The sequence below is a fragment of the Amblyraja radiata genome, chromosome 2 (assembly GCF_010909765.2).
Source record: "Amblyraja radiata isolate CabotCenter1 chromosome 2, sAmbRad1.1.pri, whole genome shotgun sequence".
Lineage (NCBI taxonomy): Eukaryota > Metazoa > Chordata > Chondrichthyes > Rajiformes > Rajidae > Amblyraja > Amblyraja radiata.
Window position 1 is genome coordinate 91,962,772 of NC_045957.1, and position 18,801 is coordinate 91,981,572.

An 18,801-nucleotide genomic window follows, 5' to 3' on the forward strand; every position below is an offset into this window, starting at 1 on the left:
CATCGACTCCTTTAAGTCGAGACTTAAAACTCATCTTTACTCGCAAGCTTTTCTTGACGTCCTCTGAGGGAGGGCTATATGTATGTATGTATTTATGTATGTACTTAATCTATGAACCACTGTTAGTACCTCCACCAATGTAAAGCACTTTGGTCAATGAGAGTTGTTTTTTAAATGTGCTATAGAAATAAAAGTGACATGACTTGACTCGAGTCATTTTCTTACTGGTACACCATAGCTGCCCGCACTTGTTTCACCTCTGACGAACAATTAAGTCCACAGGTTTTACTCATCCTTATTTTGAGTGCATGTTTCAATCTACGTTACTGCTGCTGCTCCTGGTCTCGTAGGAAATGTTGCCAGGTCACCTTTTCCCTGGATCCCAATCTCCTTCATTTTGTTCTCTGATATTATTCAGTCCAACTCGCCCATGCCAACCAAGCTGTCTAGTGAAAAATGAAGACTCACAGATAGAGTAGTACAGCACAGAAACTGACCCTTCGGCTCTTCATGTCCACAATGACCTCTTTGCCCACTGTGACAGTGCCCCCTCCCCCAACACCAGCATAAGCATTTTGTGTCATAGTTTATGCTACGGCAGACCTTCAAAGATTTACTTTTCGCAGTCGATCCTGATACTGCTTGCTGGTAACACGTGTATGCTTCAATGTTGCAGCGGTGATATTAAACATCTATTGATGTACCAGCTATTGATGTGCCAGCTGTGCATCAGGCAGCTTCTGTGTCCACACATGTTACACACACAGTGGCATGCACATTAGAAGCTCACATTTCAAGTGCTAATTGTGCTTTTTGGTTGATTTTACACTACTGCTCAAACGAGTAGAACAAAAAAATAGCAGATGCTTTGTGATTGAATTTCTAAGCCATTGTTTTAGCTAAACAAACACACTTTGAAATATAATTAAACGAGGGCTGCATTAAAGGGATTCCGGCTTTATCCTTTTCACTCATGCTGTTCCAATATAATGTGTCTTCATCAAAAAACAATTCCTCAGTTTTAAGTTCAAGGATGATTTCTTCAACTTAATTTGCTAAAGGGCCTGTCCCACTTGGCCGTCATTTGCGCCTCATTTACGCGTTATATGTAAATTAGGTCGACGCTGTTGTGATATTGCAAGGACTACTTTGTTATATCACAAGGACTACTTTGTTTGCCCACGTAGCAACATGTATATGTGGGAATGATGTAATATGGGCAGGCACTCTGATTCCAGATGGCCGTGAAATAAACAGCCTTGATTTATGCACAGCTTCAAACCTCAAATACGTGTACTTGTGGTAATTCCAGAGTCATAACAATGGTATAACAGAAACCGGACCAGGAAGTACAACAGACGTGTCGGGACGCATGGGGTGTGCATGCGTTGCGCATGGTGAGGCATGGTATGCAGTGGCGCGCGGTATCGCGTGGCGCTCCAGGATTTACTACAGGAACAAAATCCTAGCGCGCCACCTGCGTGCCGTATCACGTACACACGCAGACGCATTGGTTACGTATGCTGACGCATTGGCGTCGTACGCTGGCATCCCGACGTCTCACGTGTATCGCGTGGTGATGCATGGTTACGTCACCATGCGTCAACGTCCTTACGTCCTTGCGTCAACATCCTGCCGCGTGCCACAGGGTATTCCAATGATGTCACGCGCACCAGATGGCAGTGCTGACGCGTGATTTGCGCGCGACTTCGCGCATCACGACGCGTCGACCTATTTTACATATGACGCGTAAATGAGGCGCAAATGACGGCCAAGTGGGACAGGCCCTAAAGTGTTTCCCAACTCACCATTCACCACAAAGAGATATGATCACACTTCATTAAACTTAATCACACATTCAAGCTCAAAAGGATTGGATAGAGTGGATGTGGAGATGATGTTTCCACTAGTGGGAGAGTCTAGGACCAGAGGTCAGCCTCAGAATAAAAGGTCGTTCCTTTAGGACGATGAGGAGGAATTTCTTTAGTCAGAGGATGGTGAATCTGTGGAATTCATTACACAGAAGGCTGTGGAGGCCATCAATGGATATTTTTAAGGTAGCGATAGATAGATTCTTGATTAGTCCGGGTGTCAGGGGTTATGGGGAGAAGGCAGGGGGAAGAGTTAGATCAGCCATGACTGAAAGATGGAGTAGACTTGAGAGGCTGAATGGCCTATTTCTGCTCATATCACTTAAGAACATGAACATAATAATGAGGCAAAACATTAGTAACTGCAATTTGATTCATGGACAAGATGCGAGTAACATACAACAATGAATGAGCGTGCCCTTGAATGGCCACATGTCCATTTTCCAAAACAAAAATTGCCTTTGCCTTTTTTTTTGTAGCAACTGAGTAAACTAATGGAGGAACTCAATGGGTTCCTAGCAGGTGGCACAGTAGGTGGCACAGTAGCACAGCAGTAGTGTTGCTGTCTCACAGCGCCAGAGACTTGGGTTCAATCTTGATTATGGGTGCTGTCTGGAAGGAGTTTGTACGTTCTTCCTGTGACTTTGTGGGGTTTTTCCGGGTGTTTCGGTTTTCTCCCACACTCCAAAGATGTACAGGTTTGTAGGTTAATTGGCTTTGGTATAATAATAACTTGTCTAGTGTGTAGGACAGTGTTAGTGGTCGCTGGTCAGCACGGACTTGGTGGTCTAAAGGGACTATTTCTGAATTGTATCTCTAAAGTCTCTACAGTGTTAGATAGCATCGATGGGTGGAAACCAAACAGTAATCATTTTATTCGAGAATCTTCATCTGGACTTCCATCTGCTCCAGATTCCAGCATCTGCAGTTTCTTGTGTCTGATATTTTTTGTTGCAGCATTTACAATTATGGAAGATTGGGGATGGAGAGTGTTGGCAATGAGGATAATGCATAACTCATCTGGTGGGACACTGATGGTATCAAGTCTGCTTCTCTTATCACACTTTGCGAAATTTTATTCTCCATAATTTTCCCAATTTGGACTGAGAAAGTTAAATTAAAATTATCCTGTAATGGGTGATATTTTGCATCAGAATTTAGACTGCTTTCAAGAACCAGAAAACAGGAAACTTAGTTGAGTTTAAACTTTGGATTTTATACAATTTCCGCATTGTCATTGTTTCGTGACAAATCTACTCTGACGAAAAATCCATGTCTGACTATACATTACAAGTTGTGTAATAAGGAACTACAGATGCTGGTTTAAACCGAAGATAGACCCAAAAGATGGAGCAACTCAGCAGGACAGGCAGCATGTCCGGAGAGAAGGAATGGGTGACGTTTCGAGTCAAGACCCTTCTTCAGCCTGGTTAGGCATAAGGGAAATGAGAGATATAGATGGTGATGTGCAGAGATAAAGAACTATGAATGAAAGATATGAAAAAAAGTAACGATGATAAAGCGAGCAGGCCATTGTAAGCTGTTTGTAGGGTGAAAATGAGAAGCTAGTGCGACTTGGGTGGGGGAGGGATAGAGAGGGAGGGAATGCCGGGACTACCTGAAGTGAGAGAAATCAATATTCATACCACTGGGCTGTAAGCTGCCCAAGCAAAATATGAGATGCTGTTCCTCCAATTTGCATTTAGCCTCATTCTGACAATGGAGGAGACTGAGGACAGAAAGGTTTGTGTAGGAATGGGAAGGAGAATTAAAGTGTCCAGCAACCGGGAGATGAGTTTGGTTCACGTGGGCTGAACAAAGGTGAAACAATCGCTCAGTCTGCGTTTCGTCTCGCCGATGTATAAGGGTCCACATCTTAAACAATGGATACAGTAGATGAGGTTGGAGGAGGTGCAAGTGAACCTCTGCCAAACCTGAAAGGACTGTCGGGGTCCTTGGACAGAGTTGAGGGAGGCGGTATAGTGACAGGTGTTGCATCTTCTGAGGTTGCAGGGGAAGATACCTGGTGGTTTGGGTAGGAAGGGATAAGTCAACCAGGGAGTTGCGGTGGGAGCAGTCTCTACGGAAGGCGAAAAGGGGTAGAGATGGGAATATGTGGCCAGTGGTGGGATCCCTTTGGAGGTGGCAGAAATTTCGGAGGAATTATGAGTTATTATGAGTGATTATGATACATTATAAGTTATTCTTTTATATTTCTCGTTAAATCCATTTAAATGTTTTAATCAATGTCCGACGGATTAAACATGTTATTTAATTATAAATGCATACTCTTACATGCTCTATGTAGTTTGGTCAAAGAGAATGAGTGAGAATTTTCAATGATAATTGTTCCTTCCCATCAAAATATTTGTTTATAGTGGAAAATCCCAGATTAATGATCTCAGCCTTAATGAGAATGCTAATTATCTCAGATTGTTAAGATTAGCCTATTCCAGTTGTTCAAACACTCATGATTACATAAGATCACAAATAATTACAAATAATTTCAGAAACCTTTATTTACTGGTTCCATTTTACAAAAATAAATCATTGTAAAAGTTTAAACTTTTTCATCAAGGCAAAGGAAACTATTTATTTGCTTGATACATGATTCAATGGTTAGGTTCTGAAATGTCAATGGTCGTGACATTTCAGTATTTTACACAGAGATAGTGGCTACATATTGGTGCACAGGAGAGCTGATCGCAAGCAAATATTCCCCTTATACATCAAACAAAAGGTTCAGATTGTGACATTCACAAAACCTTATTAGCATTTTCTATATAGCTGAAATAATATTGGTAGCATCACAGGATCCAACATAATAGCCTGTCAATGTGAACTGTGTGATGACCTCTAAGGGGAGACTTATTCTGAAATGTTAGATGTGGATCAAAAATAATAATTTTATTAACTGTCGCTAGGCTGTCATGTCCATGTTATTGGTACTAATTGGCAGGAAAAACACATGTGGAAGCTTGCTCTTGGCGTTCACCTTAGCCCAGTTGTCAGCTTTAGGTTATGTGTTGCACTACTAAAATTTGGTTCCATTGAAGTCAGAATGGAACTAAATGTCTAAATTGGGGATAAAAGGAACTACAGATGCTGGAAACTTCAGCAAAACATGAAGTGCTGGAGTAACTCAGCCGGTCAGGCAGTATATGTGGGGGGAATGAGTGAGAGTTCCCTCAGACTGATTCCTGGGATGTCAGGACTTTCATATGAAGAAAGACTGGATAGACTTGGCTTATACTCGCTAGAATTTAGGAGATTGAGAGGGGATCTTATAGAAACGTACAAAATTCTTATGGGGTTGGACAGGCTAGATGCAGGAAGATTGTTCCCGATGTTGGGGAAGTCCAGGACAAGGGGTCACAGCTTAAGGATAAGGAGGAAATCCTTTAGGACCGAGATGAGAAGAAACTTTTTCACACACAGAGTGGTGAATCTCTGGAACTCTCTGCCACAGAGGGTAGTTGAGGCCAGTTCATTGGCTATATTTAAGAGGGAATTAGATGTGGCCCTTGTGGCTAAAGGGATCAGGGGGTATGGAGAGAAGGCAGGTACGGGATACTGAGTTGGATGATCAGCCATGATCATATTGAATGGCGGTGCAGGCTCGAAGGGCCGAATGGCCTACTCCTGCACCTATTTTCTATGTATCTATGTAATGGACAGGTGATGTTTCTAGTTGTGACCTTCTTTAGACTCAAGGTCTAAAGGTAGGTCCCGACCTGAAACGTCGTTTGTCCACACCCTGTCCACAGATGCTGCATGACCTGCTTAGATTTTCCAGCTCTTCGTATTTTCCTTGAATATCTAAATAGAGTACAACAGCATATTGTGAATTTACACCAGGTCACTGAGGATAAAATTCTGCCATGAGAGGTTTTAATGTGAGTCAATCCAAAAAGGGCTAATCTAATTTTGTTTTAGTTTGGAATGGAATGCAAAAAAGGCAAATACATTTTTTGAGATGAGTGCTCCGTGAAATACCTTTGATCAGTTAGTTGGGCAGACAAACCTGCAGAGGAGTCAGCATGGGATCCCATTGATCTCAGTTTGGGCTCTTTAGTTCAAACTGGTTCATGAGCTGTGAGCATGCATTATCACAGTATCAAAGAGACCAGTTCCTACTTCCATGCTCTTCCCAATCTGAGCAGCACTTCAGAAACCACCAGGCTTCATATTTCAATCCTTTGAAATCAATACATAAGAGAAAACAAACCTGGTGCATCATACCTGTCCTGTTCCACCATGACAGGAGCACTTTTTAAAAATCCATCTGATATTTTGTTTCCATCGATGTGCACACAAACACAGTTGAACATGCCAGAGATATAAACGGAAACGAAATGTCCTGAGAACAATTCCTCTACAACCCAAAGGTTGAGTAAAACTAGGAAAGTTGATCATAGTTTCCTACCCTTGGGACAGCACAGTGACGCAGCGGTAGAGTTGCTGCCTTACAGTGTCAGAGACCCGGGTTCAATCCTGATTCTGGACAGAGTTTGTACGTTCCACCCCTGACCACATTGGTTTTCCCTGGGTGCTCCGCTTTCCTGACCACACTCCAACGATGTACAGGTTTGTAGGTTATTTGGCTTTGGTAAAAAGTGGAAATTGTCCCCAGTGTGTAAAATAGTTCTATTGTACAGGGATCACTGGACAACGTGGACTTGGTGGGCCGAAGGGCCTGTTTCCACGCTGCATCTCGAAACTAAACTAAAATACTGTTCAAGCATTATCAGTTATCGAAGTTCATCTCACACAACTTTCAATTCATCTTGAATTCTCCTTCAGATTCAAATCATTCTATTGTCTTGTAAATGGTGCAATGGAGGAGTGAAGACTGGAAAGGAATGAGTGCTGAAGGCACTTATGAGATAGTAAATGATTAGCTGACAACTACCTTTGCAGGGAAGAAGGTGCTCTCTAAGTAATGATGAAACAGGATATAGATGAGATATTTAATATGTTAAAAATTAATAGCAGGGAGGTTTCAGAAACAATGTCTGGTGAGGCAGCAGTACTGGAAGGGATCCATCCAAGGTTTTAGAGAGAAATAGAGGAAAACATTTCTGGAGAACAGTAAATATTAGTGCCTTGTTCAACAAAATGTTGGCCTTTATAACAAGAGTTGTCGAGTATAGGAGCAAAGAGATCCTTCTGCATGTTCCCGTTGAAACATATAAGATTGTTAAGGGTTTGGACATGCTAGGGGCAGGAAACATGTTCCCGATTTTGGGGGAGTCCAGAACCAGGGGCCACAGTTTAAGAATAAGGGGTAAGCCATTTAGAACGGAGACGAGGAAACGCTTTTTCTCACAGAGAGTTGTGAGTCTGTGAAATTCTCTGCCTCAGAGGGCGGTGGAGGCAGGTTCTCTGGATACTTTCAAGAGAGAGCTAGATAGGGCTCTTAAAGATAGCGGAGTCAGGGGATATGGGGAGAAGGCAGGAATGGGGTACAGATTGGGGATGATCAGCCATGATCACATTGAATGGCGGTGCTGGCTCGAAGGGCCGAATGGCCTACTCCTGCACCTATTGTCTAAAAAGGAGGGAGAATATGCCTAACAACTTCAAGTCAAACCTCAGTAGTGGAAAAGCTTTTAATAACATTGATTCAGAACAGGATTAATAGTCATCTGGAGGAAACTGATTTGATGAAAGTAAAGGGCCTGTCCCACTTACGCAAATTTTTCGGCGACTTGCCGGCACCCGTTATAGTCGCAGCAGGTCGGCGAAAAATTTCAAAATGTTGAAAATCCAGTGGCGACCAGAAAAAGGTACAACTCTTTGGGCCACTACTCACGACCGTACAGGCGTCACCCCGTGACATGTCGTGAGTAAAAGCACAAAGAGTTGTGTATAGTCGTAAGTAGTGACCCAAAGAGTCAAACATTTTTCTGGTCGCCGTTGGATTTTCAACATTTTGATGATTTTCGGCGACCTGCTGCGACTATGACGTGTGACGGTAAGTCGCCGAAAAAATCGCATAAGTGGGACAGGCCCTTAAGCCAGCATGGATTTGTCATGGGCATGTCATGTTTAACCAATTTGATAAGATGTATTCAATGCAACAGATAGATTAAGGAAATGCAGTCAATATGGTTTACATGGACTTCCAGAAAGACTTAGATGAGGAACCACATAACAGGCATGTCTATGAAGTTGAAGCACACACCCTAAAGAGAGACACTAAGTTAGCGGGTCAGGCATCATCTCTTGAGAACATGGATAGCTAATAATTTGGGGTGGGACCTTCCTGCACTGATCATAAGGGGGGGAAGAAAGCTGGAAGAGAGGAGAGGTAGGGCAAAGTCTGGCAAGTGGCAGATAGGTACCGATATGGTGGGGGGGGCTGATTTTGATAGGCAGATTGTTGGACAAATGCAGGTGTGAGGATAAAAGATAATGAGATAAATACCCTAAAGAGAGGTTTTACTAGTGTAGCTGTAACGTTGTCTTAATTAAAGGGCAAAATTAGATCATGGTGAATGGTTGTTATTCAGATTGGAGAGACAAATAACAGTAGGATCACTGTTTTAAATGATCTCCATTAATGATATTGATTTGAGTGTGAAAGCCAGAATTCCTAGCTTTGTTGATGGCATACAGCATGGCAATATTGTGAACTTTGAGGAGGATAGTGAATATTGCAGAAGGAATTAAACAGGCAATTGAATGCGCTTGGCAGATTAAATTTAACTCACAGAAATGAGAGATGATGCAATTCAGCGGGAAGAATGAGAAGAAACAATGTGGACAGTGAACTGAGCACTTGACACACATGAGCCATGTACTGGAAAATGAGATATAGCATTTCTACTCTATGGCCTGCAGAGACACAGCGGGCCTCACTTTTCTGTGCTGTATGACTCCATATTGCCAATAGAGAAGAAAGTATATTGTTTGAAAAGGGTGTGGGAGCACAGGGACCTGGGGGTATGAGTGCACAAATTATTAAAAGTTGCAGGGCTGATTGTGAAAGCAGTTAATAAAGCAATCAAAATTGTCGGAATTTTTAGCAGAGACTTTGGGTATAAAAGGAGGAAAGCCATGCTAAATATTTGTAAAACATTGATCCAAAAATTGTATTCAAATCTGGTGGACACAATATAGGAATGATTTGTGTCCATTAGAGAGAGTCTGGGAAAGGTTTGTGAGAATAGTTCTGGGCATTAGAGAGATGGTTTTCTTTTGAGGTGATTTGATAGTATATAAAATAATGAGGGCCGTGGATAGTGGGATAGTGCACTTTTGGTAGAAAATTTGAGGACTAGATGCCATTTTCATAAAGTTAAATGGAAGAGAATCAAGGTTGATTTGGGGAAAACCCCTTTACATGGCAGGAGAACTTAGTTTAGTATATTCAGTTTAGAGATAGAGCACATAAACAGGCCATTCAGCCCACCAGCAATCACCCAGTGCACTAACACTATCCTACACATACTAGGGACAATTTACAATGTTTTACCAGAGCCAATTAGCCTACAAACCTGTACATCTTTGGAATGGGAGAGGAAACCAGACACCCAGACAAAACCCACGCAGGTCACGTAGAGAACGTACAAACTCCGTACAGACAGTACCCATGGTCAGGATCAAACCTGGGACTGGTGCTGTAAGGCAACAACTCTATCGCTGTGCCACCGTTCCACCCTGGTTTTCTTTTGGGGAGTCGCACTTGTTAAAATCACGTTGATATTTAATTTCCAACGACTGGGATCTAGAATGCACTACCTGAAGATGTAATGGCGGCAGATTACCTTGTGGATGTCAAAATGGAATTGGTGAATAAATATTTGAAGGGCTGTGGAGAAAGGGCTGAGGTGCAGATGACTGAGTTGCCCTGGCGGAGAGCCAATGTGGACAAGATAGTCTGCATGGCCTCTTACTGTGCAGCAACCATTCTATCATTCTATAATCCAAACAACACCACTAGTACATGCCAACCTAATACCTGGCAACAATTCCCATTGACTGCTCATCCACCTACTGTGCAGGGGTGGAGTTGAGCACGCAGGAAGGATATACAGTATTTCATGATGATGCTCCAGTACTACACATGGCTAAAAGCATACACAACTATTTACTGTTGTCAGGTTTTGAAGAGTTATGCCCCTGTCCCACTTAGGAAACCTGAACGGAAACCTCTGGTGACTTTGCGCCCCACCCAAGGTTTCCGTGCGGTTCCCGGAGGTTGCAGGTGGTTGTCGGAGGTTGCAGGTAGTGGAAGCAAGTAGGGACACTGCCAAAAACCTCCGGGAACCGCAAGGAAAACCTTGGGTGGGGCACAAAGTCTCCAGAGGTTTCCGTTCAGGTTTCCTAAGTGGGACAGGAGCATTAAACGTACATTTACATACGTTGTACATTTGCCTAATTCAAGAAGAGAGGAGCTTCTTCTATCACCCCCACCACTGTACACATTCCCCGTGTGTGGTACAGATGAGATAAATGTAAGTTGTACTAATTTCAAAATTCTCACCCTTATTTCCAAATACGTCACATTGCAACACCTATTTTAGATTGTAGACTGAATGCCTGAGGAAGTGTGTGCAGTCATGCTCACGCAGGCTTTGTGATATAAGCTAATCTTTAATCAATAATGCCTTCCTCCTTAGATTTTTCTTCTAAACCTTCATCTTAGCTTTAATTCTTTCTATTATCAGAAACCTTCCCAAAGCCCCATCCCCGACCTCTACCTCCGTTACACTGACGACTGCTTTGGGGCCACCTCCTGCACCCACACACAACTGACTGACTTCATCCACTTCACCACCAACTTCCATCCGGCACTCCAATACACCTGGACCATTTCCGACACTTCCCTACCATTCCTTGACCTCACCATCTCCATCGCAGGGGACAGACTTGTGACCGACATACACTACAAACCAACTGACTCACATGGCTATCTGGACTACATGTCTTCCCACCCTGCCCCCTGTAAAGACTCCATCCCCTACTCCCAATTCCTCCGCCTACGCCGCATCTGCTCCCAGGATGAGACGTTCCACACCAGGGCATCGGAAATGTCCTCGTTCTTCAGGGAACGGGGATTCCGCTCCGCCACCATAGATGAGACTCGCACCAGGGTCTCATCCATACCCCGCAACACTGCTCTCTCTCCCCATCCCCGCACTCGCAACAAGGGCAGAGTACCCCTAGTCCTCACCTTTCACCCCACCAGCCGGTAAATACAACAAATAATCCTCCGCCATTTCCGCCACCTCCAACGTGACCCCACCACTCGCCACATCTTCCCATCTCCCCCTATGTCTGCCTTCCGCAAAGAGTACTCCCTCCGCAACTCCCTTGTCAATTCTTCCCTTCCCTCCCGTACCACCCCCTCCCCAGGCACTTTCCGTTGCAACCGCAAGAAATGCAACACCTGTCCCTTCACCTCCCCCCTCGACTCCATTCAAGGACCCAAGCAGTCGTTCCAGGTGTGACAAAGGTTCACCTGTATCTCCTCCAACCTCATCTACTGCATCCGCTGCTCTAGATGTCAGCTGATTTACATCGGGGAGACTAAGCGGAGGTTGGGCGATCGTTTTGCCGAATACCTCCGCTCAGTCCGCAATAACCTACCTGAACTCCCGGTGGCTCAGCACTTCAACTCCCCCTCCCATTCCCAATCCGACCTCTCTGTCCTGGGTCTCCTCCATTGCCAGAGTGAGCAACACCGGAAATTGGAGGAACAGCACCTCATATTCCGCCTGGGTTGCTTGCGTCCGGATGGCATGAACGTTGAATTCTCCCAGTTTTGCTAGCCCTTGCTGTCTCCTCCCCTTCCTTAACCCTCGAGCTGTCTCCTCCCATCCCCCCGCCCTCGGGCTCCTCCTCCTCCCTTTTTCCTTCCTTCTCCCCCCCCCCCATCAGTCTGAAGAAGGGTTTCGGCCCGAAACGTCACCTATTTCCTTCGCTCCATAGATGCTGCTGCACCCGCTGAGTTTCTCCAGCATTTTTGTGTACCTTCGATCTTCCAGCATCTGCAGTTCCTTCTTGAACACATACGCATTTGATGTTGCCTTTGGTCACCTCCCTTTAAAAATAGTTCATCTTCCCCAATGTTTGAGCTTTCTCTCTCTTTCCATGAACTTCCTTTGGTACAATTCAAATGCAATTTGCTAAGTTACAAAATAGGCAACTCTGCTTAAAATTTTTTGTTGTATGTTACAGATTCCTACAAAATATTTGTCATAAAGTGTTTACATAGAATTTTTAAATTATATCTTACCTTAAAATACCAAGTTAATTATTCTATAGTTCACGAGCAAAAACAAAAGCAAATTAATTTTCGCAGGTCTGAAGTCTTACTCTTGTTTTAAATGCAATAATATCTATGTCACTTCGTTTTTGCTACGGCTGTGGAGAACAGAATGAGTGACACATTATGCACATAGAATGAGATTGCTTACTGTCTCCTTGACAACGTAGTGGACCGACAGTGAGCTTGGCTTCAGAACCCGACCGGCCAGTATCTCCAATTAATACCTGGCTTACTGGGAGGTGGTCTTTATAAGCGAGGAGTCCGGAATCTTTCCTCCTGAAAAATGTTTGACAATAAGAACAGATAAGATACAATTCATTCACAACACTGCAATTCACAACAATAAAAAAGGCCTGAATTACCAGCTATAATAATGTTACAATACTCGAGGAATGGACAACCTGAAAAGAGCAGTGCTGTGGTGAACAGTTTTCCACATTCTCAATACAAATACTCAATTACTTGGATTACTTGTAAGAGATGATTTTTGGCTAGAACGTTTTTTCCATGTTGGTTCTAAATTTTCCAACTAACTCTAATCATTTCATTAAACATTTCTGCACCCTGCCTCCAATCAGAATCATTCAGGCTCCTTAGTTTATAGAAAGTTAGGACTATGTCAGCATTGCTCTTGATCTTGTTCACTGAGAGAAGAACAAAACAAGAGACAGGCAAGGATGTGGAGCTCCAACATGACAGTGTTGACTCTATGAAACTGCAGAGTTCCACTACTTTGGAACAATATTAGTAGCTGAGAACAAGGTAAAATCCTCCCATCTCCGTGGTATTATTTTACCCTATTAAGCCTCCAACAGGGTTAACTGCAAACAGGCAAGTATTAAGAAGTGCGGAAAAAGTAAATTGAAGAAAGTACGGACAAAATAAATATTGAATGATAAGATGTTGTTAAGCTGGAATGGGTGCAGGGAAGGTTTAGGAGGATGTTGCCAGGACTCGAGTGCCAGAGCCATGGGGAGAGATTGTGCAGGCTCAGCATTCCTTGGAGTGCAGGAGGATAAGGGGTGATCTTAGAGAGGTGTATAAGATCATGAGAGGATTAGATAGGATTAATGCAGAGTTTTTTACCCTGAGTAGAGGAATTATGAACTAGAGAACTTAGGTTGAAGGTGAGGGGGGAAAGATATAATAGGAACCTGAGAGGCAACTTTTTTTAAACAGAGGGTGGTGGGTATATGGATCCGGCAGCCAGAGGAGATACTTCTGGCAGGTGCTATCACAACATTTAAGAAGCAATTGGTCAGGTACATGGATAGGAGAGGTTTGGAGGGATATGGGTCAAATGCAGGCAGGTGGGACGAGTGTTGATGGGCAAAGTGGGCCGATGGGTCTGTTTCCATGTTGTATGACTCTATGACTATGAGAAAAGAACAATATAATTCTGCAACACTGGACTGGAGGACGGCAGCTTCGGCAGCTTCGACCGCCCCGGGACGCGGAGTTTGAACCGGCCCGTTTGCGGAGCTCGGATTCAGCCTGCGGGACTTACCTACCATCACCCGGCGGGGTCATAACATCGGAGGCTTGGATTGCCTCAGTGCAGAGGGAGAGCAAGGAGGGAAGAGACAATGACTTTGGGACTTTAAACTGTGTTGAGTGTTTGTTATTTATTCTATGTTATGACTGCAGGCTAAACCATATTGTTTGTTTTGTTTTTGTCTTTTGTTTTTACCTTGTTTGGGATGTGTTTACCTTGTGTGGGACTAAAGATGGAAATTAGCTACTGGCTACAATCTTGCATATTACATGCAAATGTTTATTAATATGCACTGTCCCTAATAAAATCAATTCAATTCAATTCAATTCAATTCAACACCTCCATGGAATCCGAGTGTGCGCCACTAAACTTTAAGCCACACAAACTTTCCTGGTACATCAGTGCAGTAACTCTATTTGACGATCCACAAAAATAATGCGTACCGTACGTAAAGCTGCCGTAATATATTCTGATTCTGGATTCTCATTTGGCTTCATTCACTGTATTTTCAGATGAAGGGCAGCATTACATGTAGACACAATAAAATTCATGGCTTAACTGCATGGGTTCACTGTCCATTAAGTCTTTGAAATTTAACTCCCATCATCACCTGCTGATATTCCTCACCAGATCCCCTCCCCCCCAGAGCTCACCATTCGCTTCCCAAGCTTCATTTCTGACAGTAAATCCACATCAATTAATGACAATCCAACATGTCTCCATTTCAATTGGTGTACAGTTTTCTGGAAATATATATCTATATATTACTAAAACTCTCATCTTGTTTGTTTATACAATATGTCTGCGTGTCTGTGAGTGTGTCTGTGAGTGTGATCCTGAAATTATGCCAAATTACACGATAGCACTACAAATTTTGGCCCACCTTACTTGTCCTGTGGTGTGGTGTATCAAGTTTCGTTCAAATTGATGGTATATTTTACGTTATTCACATTTTAAACTTTACAAAAACAAATTTGACTAAAATCTCTTCCATCTGCACTGGCAGTTAGCAGCGTATGACGTCACAATGGAATCTCATTTACATAAACTGCCTGTCAGCACTGTTCCACCCCACAATGGCAACACAATGGGATCTCATTTACATTAAAAAAAAAATTTTAAAAACACAGCAGCGTTCCACCATCACATTACAATGACATCTCATTTACATTTTTAAAAATCCATTACAAAAAACACACACAAAAAAACACAGTTCCATGTCACAGACGACAAGGGGGGAAGGAAGGGAGAGGGGTTATGGAGGGAGGGAGGGAGTGACTGAGGGCAGGGGAAATGAGAGGGAGGGAGAGGTGAGTATAGGAGCAAATAGGTCCTTCTGCAGTTGTACCGAGCCCAAGTGAGACCACACCTGGAGTATTGTGTGCAGTTTTGGTCTCCCAATTTGAGGAAGGATGGTTTTGCTATTGAGGGAGTGCAGCGTAAGTTCACCAGGTTAAATCCCGGAATGTCGGGACTGTCAATGTTGATAGAATGGAGCGGCTAGGCTTGTATACTCTGGAATTTAGAAGGATGAAAGGGTATCTTATTGAAACATACAAGATTATTAAGGGTTTGGACACGCTAAAGGCAGGAAACATGTTCCCAATGTTGGGGGAGTCCAGAACCAGGGGCCACAAGTTAAGAATAAGGGGTAAGCCATTTAGAACAGAGATGAGGAAAATCTTTTTCACACAGAGAGTTGTGAGTGGGTGGAATTCTCTGCCTCAGAGGGCGGTGGAGGCTGGTTCTCTGGATGCTATCAAGAGAGAGCTAGACAGAGTTCTTAAAGATCAAGGGATATGGGGAGAAGGCAGGAACTGATTGTGGATGATCAGCCATGATCACATTGAATGGCGGTCTTGGCTCGAGGGACCGAATGGCCTACTCCTGCACCTATTGTCTGTTGTCAATTGTAAGGGGGGGAGTGGGGGAGGGGAGGAGGAGAGGAGAAAGAAGAGGGAGGGTGAAGAGGTGGGGGAGGAAGTGGTGGGGATGAGGAGGAATGGAGGAGGATAGGGGTAGGAAGAGGGATGGGGAGGCGCACTTGGGGAGGGTTGCCGTGACTTGCGTCACAATGGAGATCTCTGGCGTCACAAAGCTACTGTGTTTTTTAAAACTTATTTTTTTTTAATGTACATGGGATGACTTGCGATGTAATGGTGGAACACTGCTGTGTTTTTTAAAAGGTTCCTGTTTATATCATTTGACCATTTCCAATTTAAATTGAAATAGAACATGTATGATCAGTTGGAATGATAGGTTATACAATAGTTCCAGTGACTCTTGTTCAGTTCTGATCTCCAGTGCTGTCCAGGTGGAGTTTGCACATTTCTCCCTGTGACAGTCTGGGTTTTAACCAGTGTGGGAGTGTGGGTCATTTGGTTCCCTCTATATCCCAAAGACATGTTGGTAGGTTAAATGATGACTCTGAATTTCCTCTAGTGAAGGTAAATGACAGGAGAAGTGGGGAGAATTGATGGGCATGAGAGATAGAACAGGTTACAAACACAGATGAGATGGCCCAGAGAACTGGCATAGTGCTTTGCAATCTCTCACCAAATAGATAACATGCTTCATATTCATCATCCCATTATTTGATATGACAGAAGGATGGACCTCATGGCCTCTTTCCCTCTGTCATATGAAATCATGAATATGAAGTATGTTATTTATCTGGTGAGAGATTGCAGAGCACTGCAGCGCAGAGAGATGTGTTTCCTCATGCACGATTTGCAAACAGGTAGCATGTAGGCACAGCAACTGATTAGGAAAGCTTTAAGAATGTTATTCTTTATTCCTGAACAGTTTATGCTTCACTTATGGAGGACATTGGTAAAACTACAATTGGAGTATGCTGACAAGCAACTTCACCACACATCTATCAAAACCCATTTCCTGATGTACTAAGATGAATGCTGACAGCTATTGCAAAATACTGGCCTTTAAGATCAATTGTAGAACTCTTCAGTGCAATGACTGAGTGCAGAGGTTCAAAAGTGACAGGAGCAGAATTAGGCCATTTAGCACATCATGTCTACTCCACCATTCAATAATTGCTGATCTATCTTTCCCTCTTAACCCAATTCACCTGCCTTCTTGCCATAACCCCTGACACATGTACCAATCAAGAATCTATCTATCTCTGCCTTAAAAATATCCATCAACAGATTCACCACCCTCTGACTAACGTAATTATTCCTCATCTCCTTCCTAAAGGAACGTCCTTTAATACTGAGGCTATGACCTCTGGTCCTAGACTCTCCCACTAGTGGAAACATCCTCCACATCCATTCTATCCAGGCCTTTCACTATTTGGTAAGTTTCATTGAGGGGCCCTCTCATCCTTCTAAACTGCAGCAAGTAGAGGCCCAAAGCTGTCAAACGACCCACGTAGTCCCAGTGATCATTCTTGTAAACCTCCTCTGGACCCTCTCCAGCGCCAGCTAACTACAATCCAACCTAGAACACCCCTGGTATGACAATCACAGTTGTCCATTAAGTGATGTATCCGCCATTAGGCAATTTATACCCCGACATTATTAAAACATTTCCTAATACCTAGCCAACGTCAAAATGTACTCAAAAATAAATTTCCAAGCATGTTCCACCATTTAGTTTAGAGCTATGGTGCGAAACAGGTACTTCGGCACTGAACTGCGATCCCCGAACACTAACACTATCCTACATAGACAAGGGACAATTTACAAGTTTTACCAAGCCCATTAGCTGACAAACCTGTACATCTTTAGAGTGTGGGAGGAAACTGGAGCACACGCAGAAAACACACGAAGGTCAAGGGGACAACATACAAACTCCAGACAGACAGCACCCGTAATCTGGATTGTCAAGGCAACAACTCTACCTGTGGGCCACCGTGCCGCCCATACAAAATCATTTGATGGGAAGCAGGATTATTTCATTCCAAAAGACGCAGGATCATTTCATTACAAAAAGGAAGAAAGATTCTAAGGGGAGTAGGAGGCAACTGTGGCTGACAAGAGAAGTTAGGGATAGAATAAAACTCAAAGAAAAGATGTATAACACAGCAAAGAGTAGCCGGAAGCCAGAGGATTGGGAAACTTTCATAGGACAACAGAAGGAAACAAAATGGGCAATACGTGCTGAAAAGATGAAGTACGAGGGGAAGCTGGCCAGGAATATTAAGAAGGACAGTAAAAGCTTCTTTAGGTATGTTAAGGAAAAAAGAATAGCAAAGTCAAATGTGGGTCCCTTGAAGGCAGACACGGGTGAAATTACTATGGGGAACCAGGAAGTGGCAGAAGACTTGAACAGGTACTTCAGATCCGTCTTCACTAAGGAAGACACAAACAATCTTCCAGAAGTATTGGAGGATGAAGATTTAAGGGGGTAGAGGAACTGAAATAAGTTTTCATTAGGCGAGAAATAGTATTGGGTAGGCTAATGGGACTGAAGGATGATAAATCCCCGGGGCCTGATGGTCTGCATCCCAGGGTCCTCAGGGAGGTGGTTTTAGAAATAGTGGATGCATTGGTGATCATTTTCCAATGTTCAGTAGATTCAGGATCAGTTCCTGTGGATTGGAGGATAGCTAATGTTATCCCACTTTTCAAGAATAGAGCGAGAGAGAAAACGGGGAATTACAGACCAGTTAGCCTGACTTCGGTGGTGGGAAAGATGCTGGAGTCAATTAGAGGTAATAATGGGGCATTTGGATAGCAGTAAAAGGATTAGTCCAGGTCAACATGGATTTATGAAAGGGAAATCATGCTTGACTAATCTTCTGGAATTTTTTGAGGATGTGTAAAATGGATGAAGGGGTGCCAGTGGATGTAGTGTATCTAGACTTTCAAAAAGCCTGTGATAAGGTCCCGCACGGGAGACTGGTGACTAAAATTAGAGCACATGGTATTGGGGGTAGGGTGTTGACATGGATAGAAAATTGGTTGGCAGACAGGAAGCAAAGAGTAGGAGTGAACGGGTCCTTTTCAGAATGGCAGGCAGTGGCGAGTGAAGTGTCGCAAGGCTCGGTGTTGGGGCCGCAACTGTTTACCATATATATTAATGATCTGGAAGAGGGAATTAGGAGCAACACTAGCAAGTTTGCGGATGACACAAAGCTGGGTGGCAGTGTGAACTGTGAAGAGGATGTTAGGAGGTTGCAGGGTGACCTGGAC

At 43.5% G+C, this 18,801-nt stretch overlaps 1 protein-coding gene across 1 annotated transcript in view; it reads right to left on the reverse strand.

The window, feature by feature from the left end:
• The window catches only part of cntnap2 (contactin associated protein 2), a 1,677,584-nt gene that overhangs the window by 328,492 nt on the left and 1,330,291 nt on the right, over nucleotides 1-18,801 (reverse strand). The window contains exon 15 of the mRNA XM_033050359.1: nucleotides 12,299-12,426. Within this exon, the coding sequence (XP_032906250.1) occupies nucleotides 12,299-12,426 (128 nt within the window). The remainder of the gene's footprint in view (nucleotides 1-12,298; nucleotides 12,427-18,801) is intronic.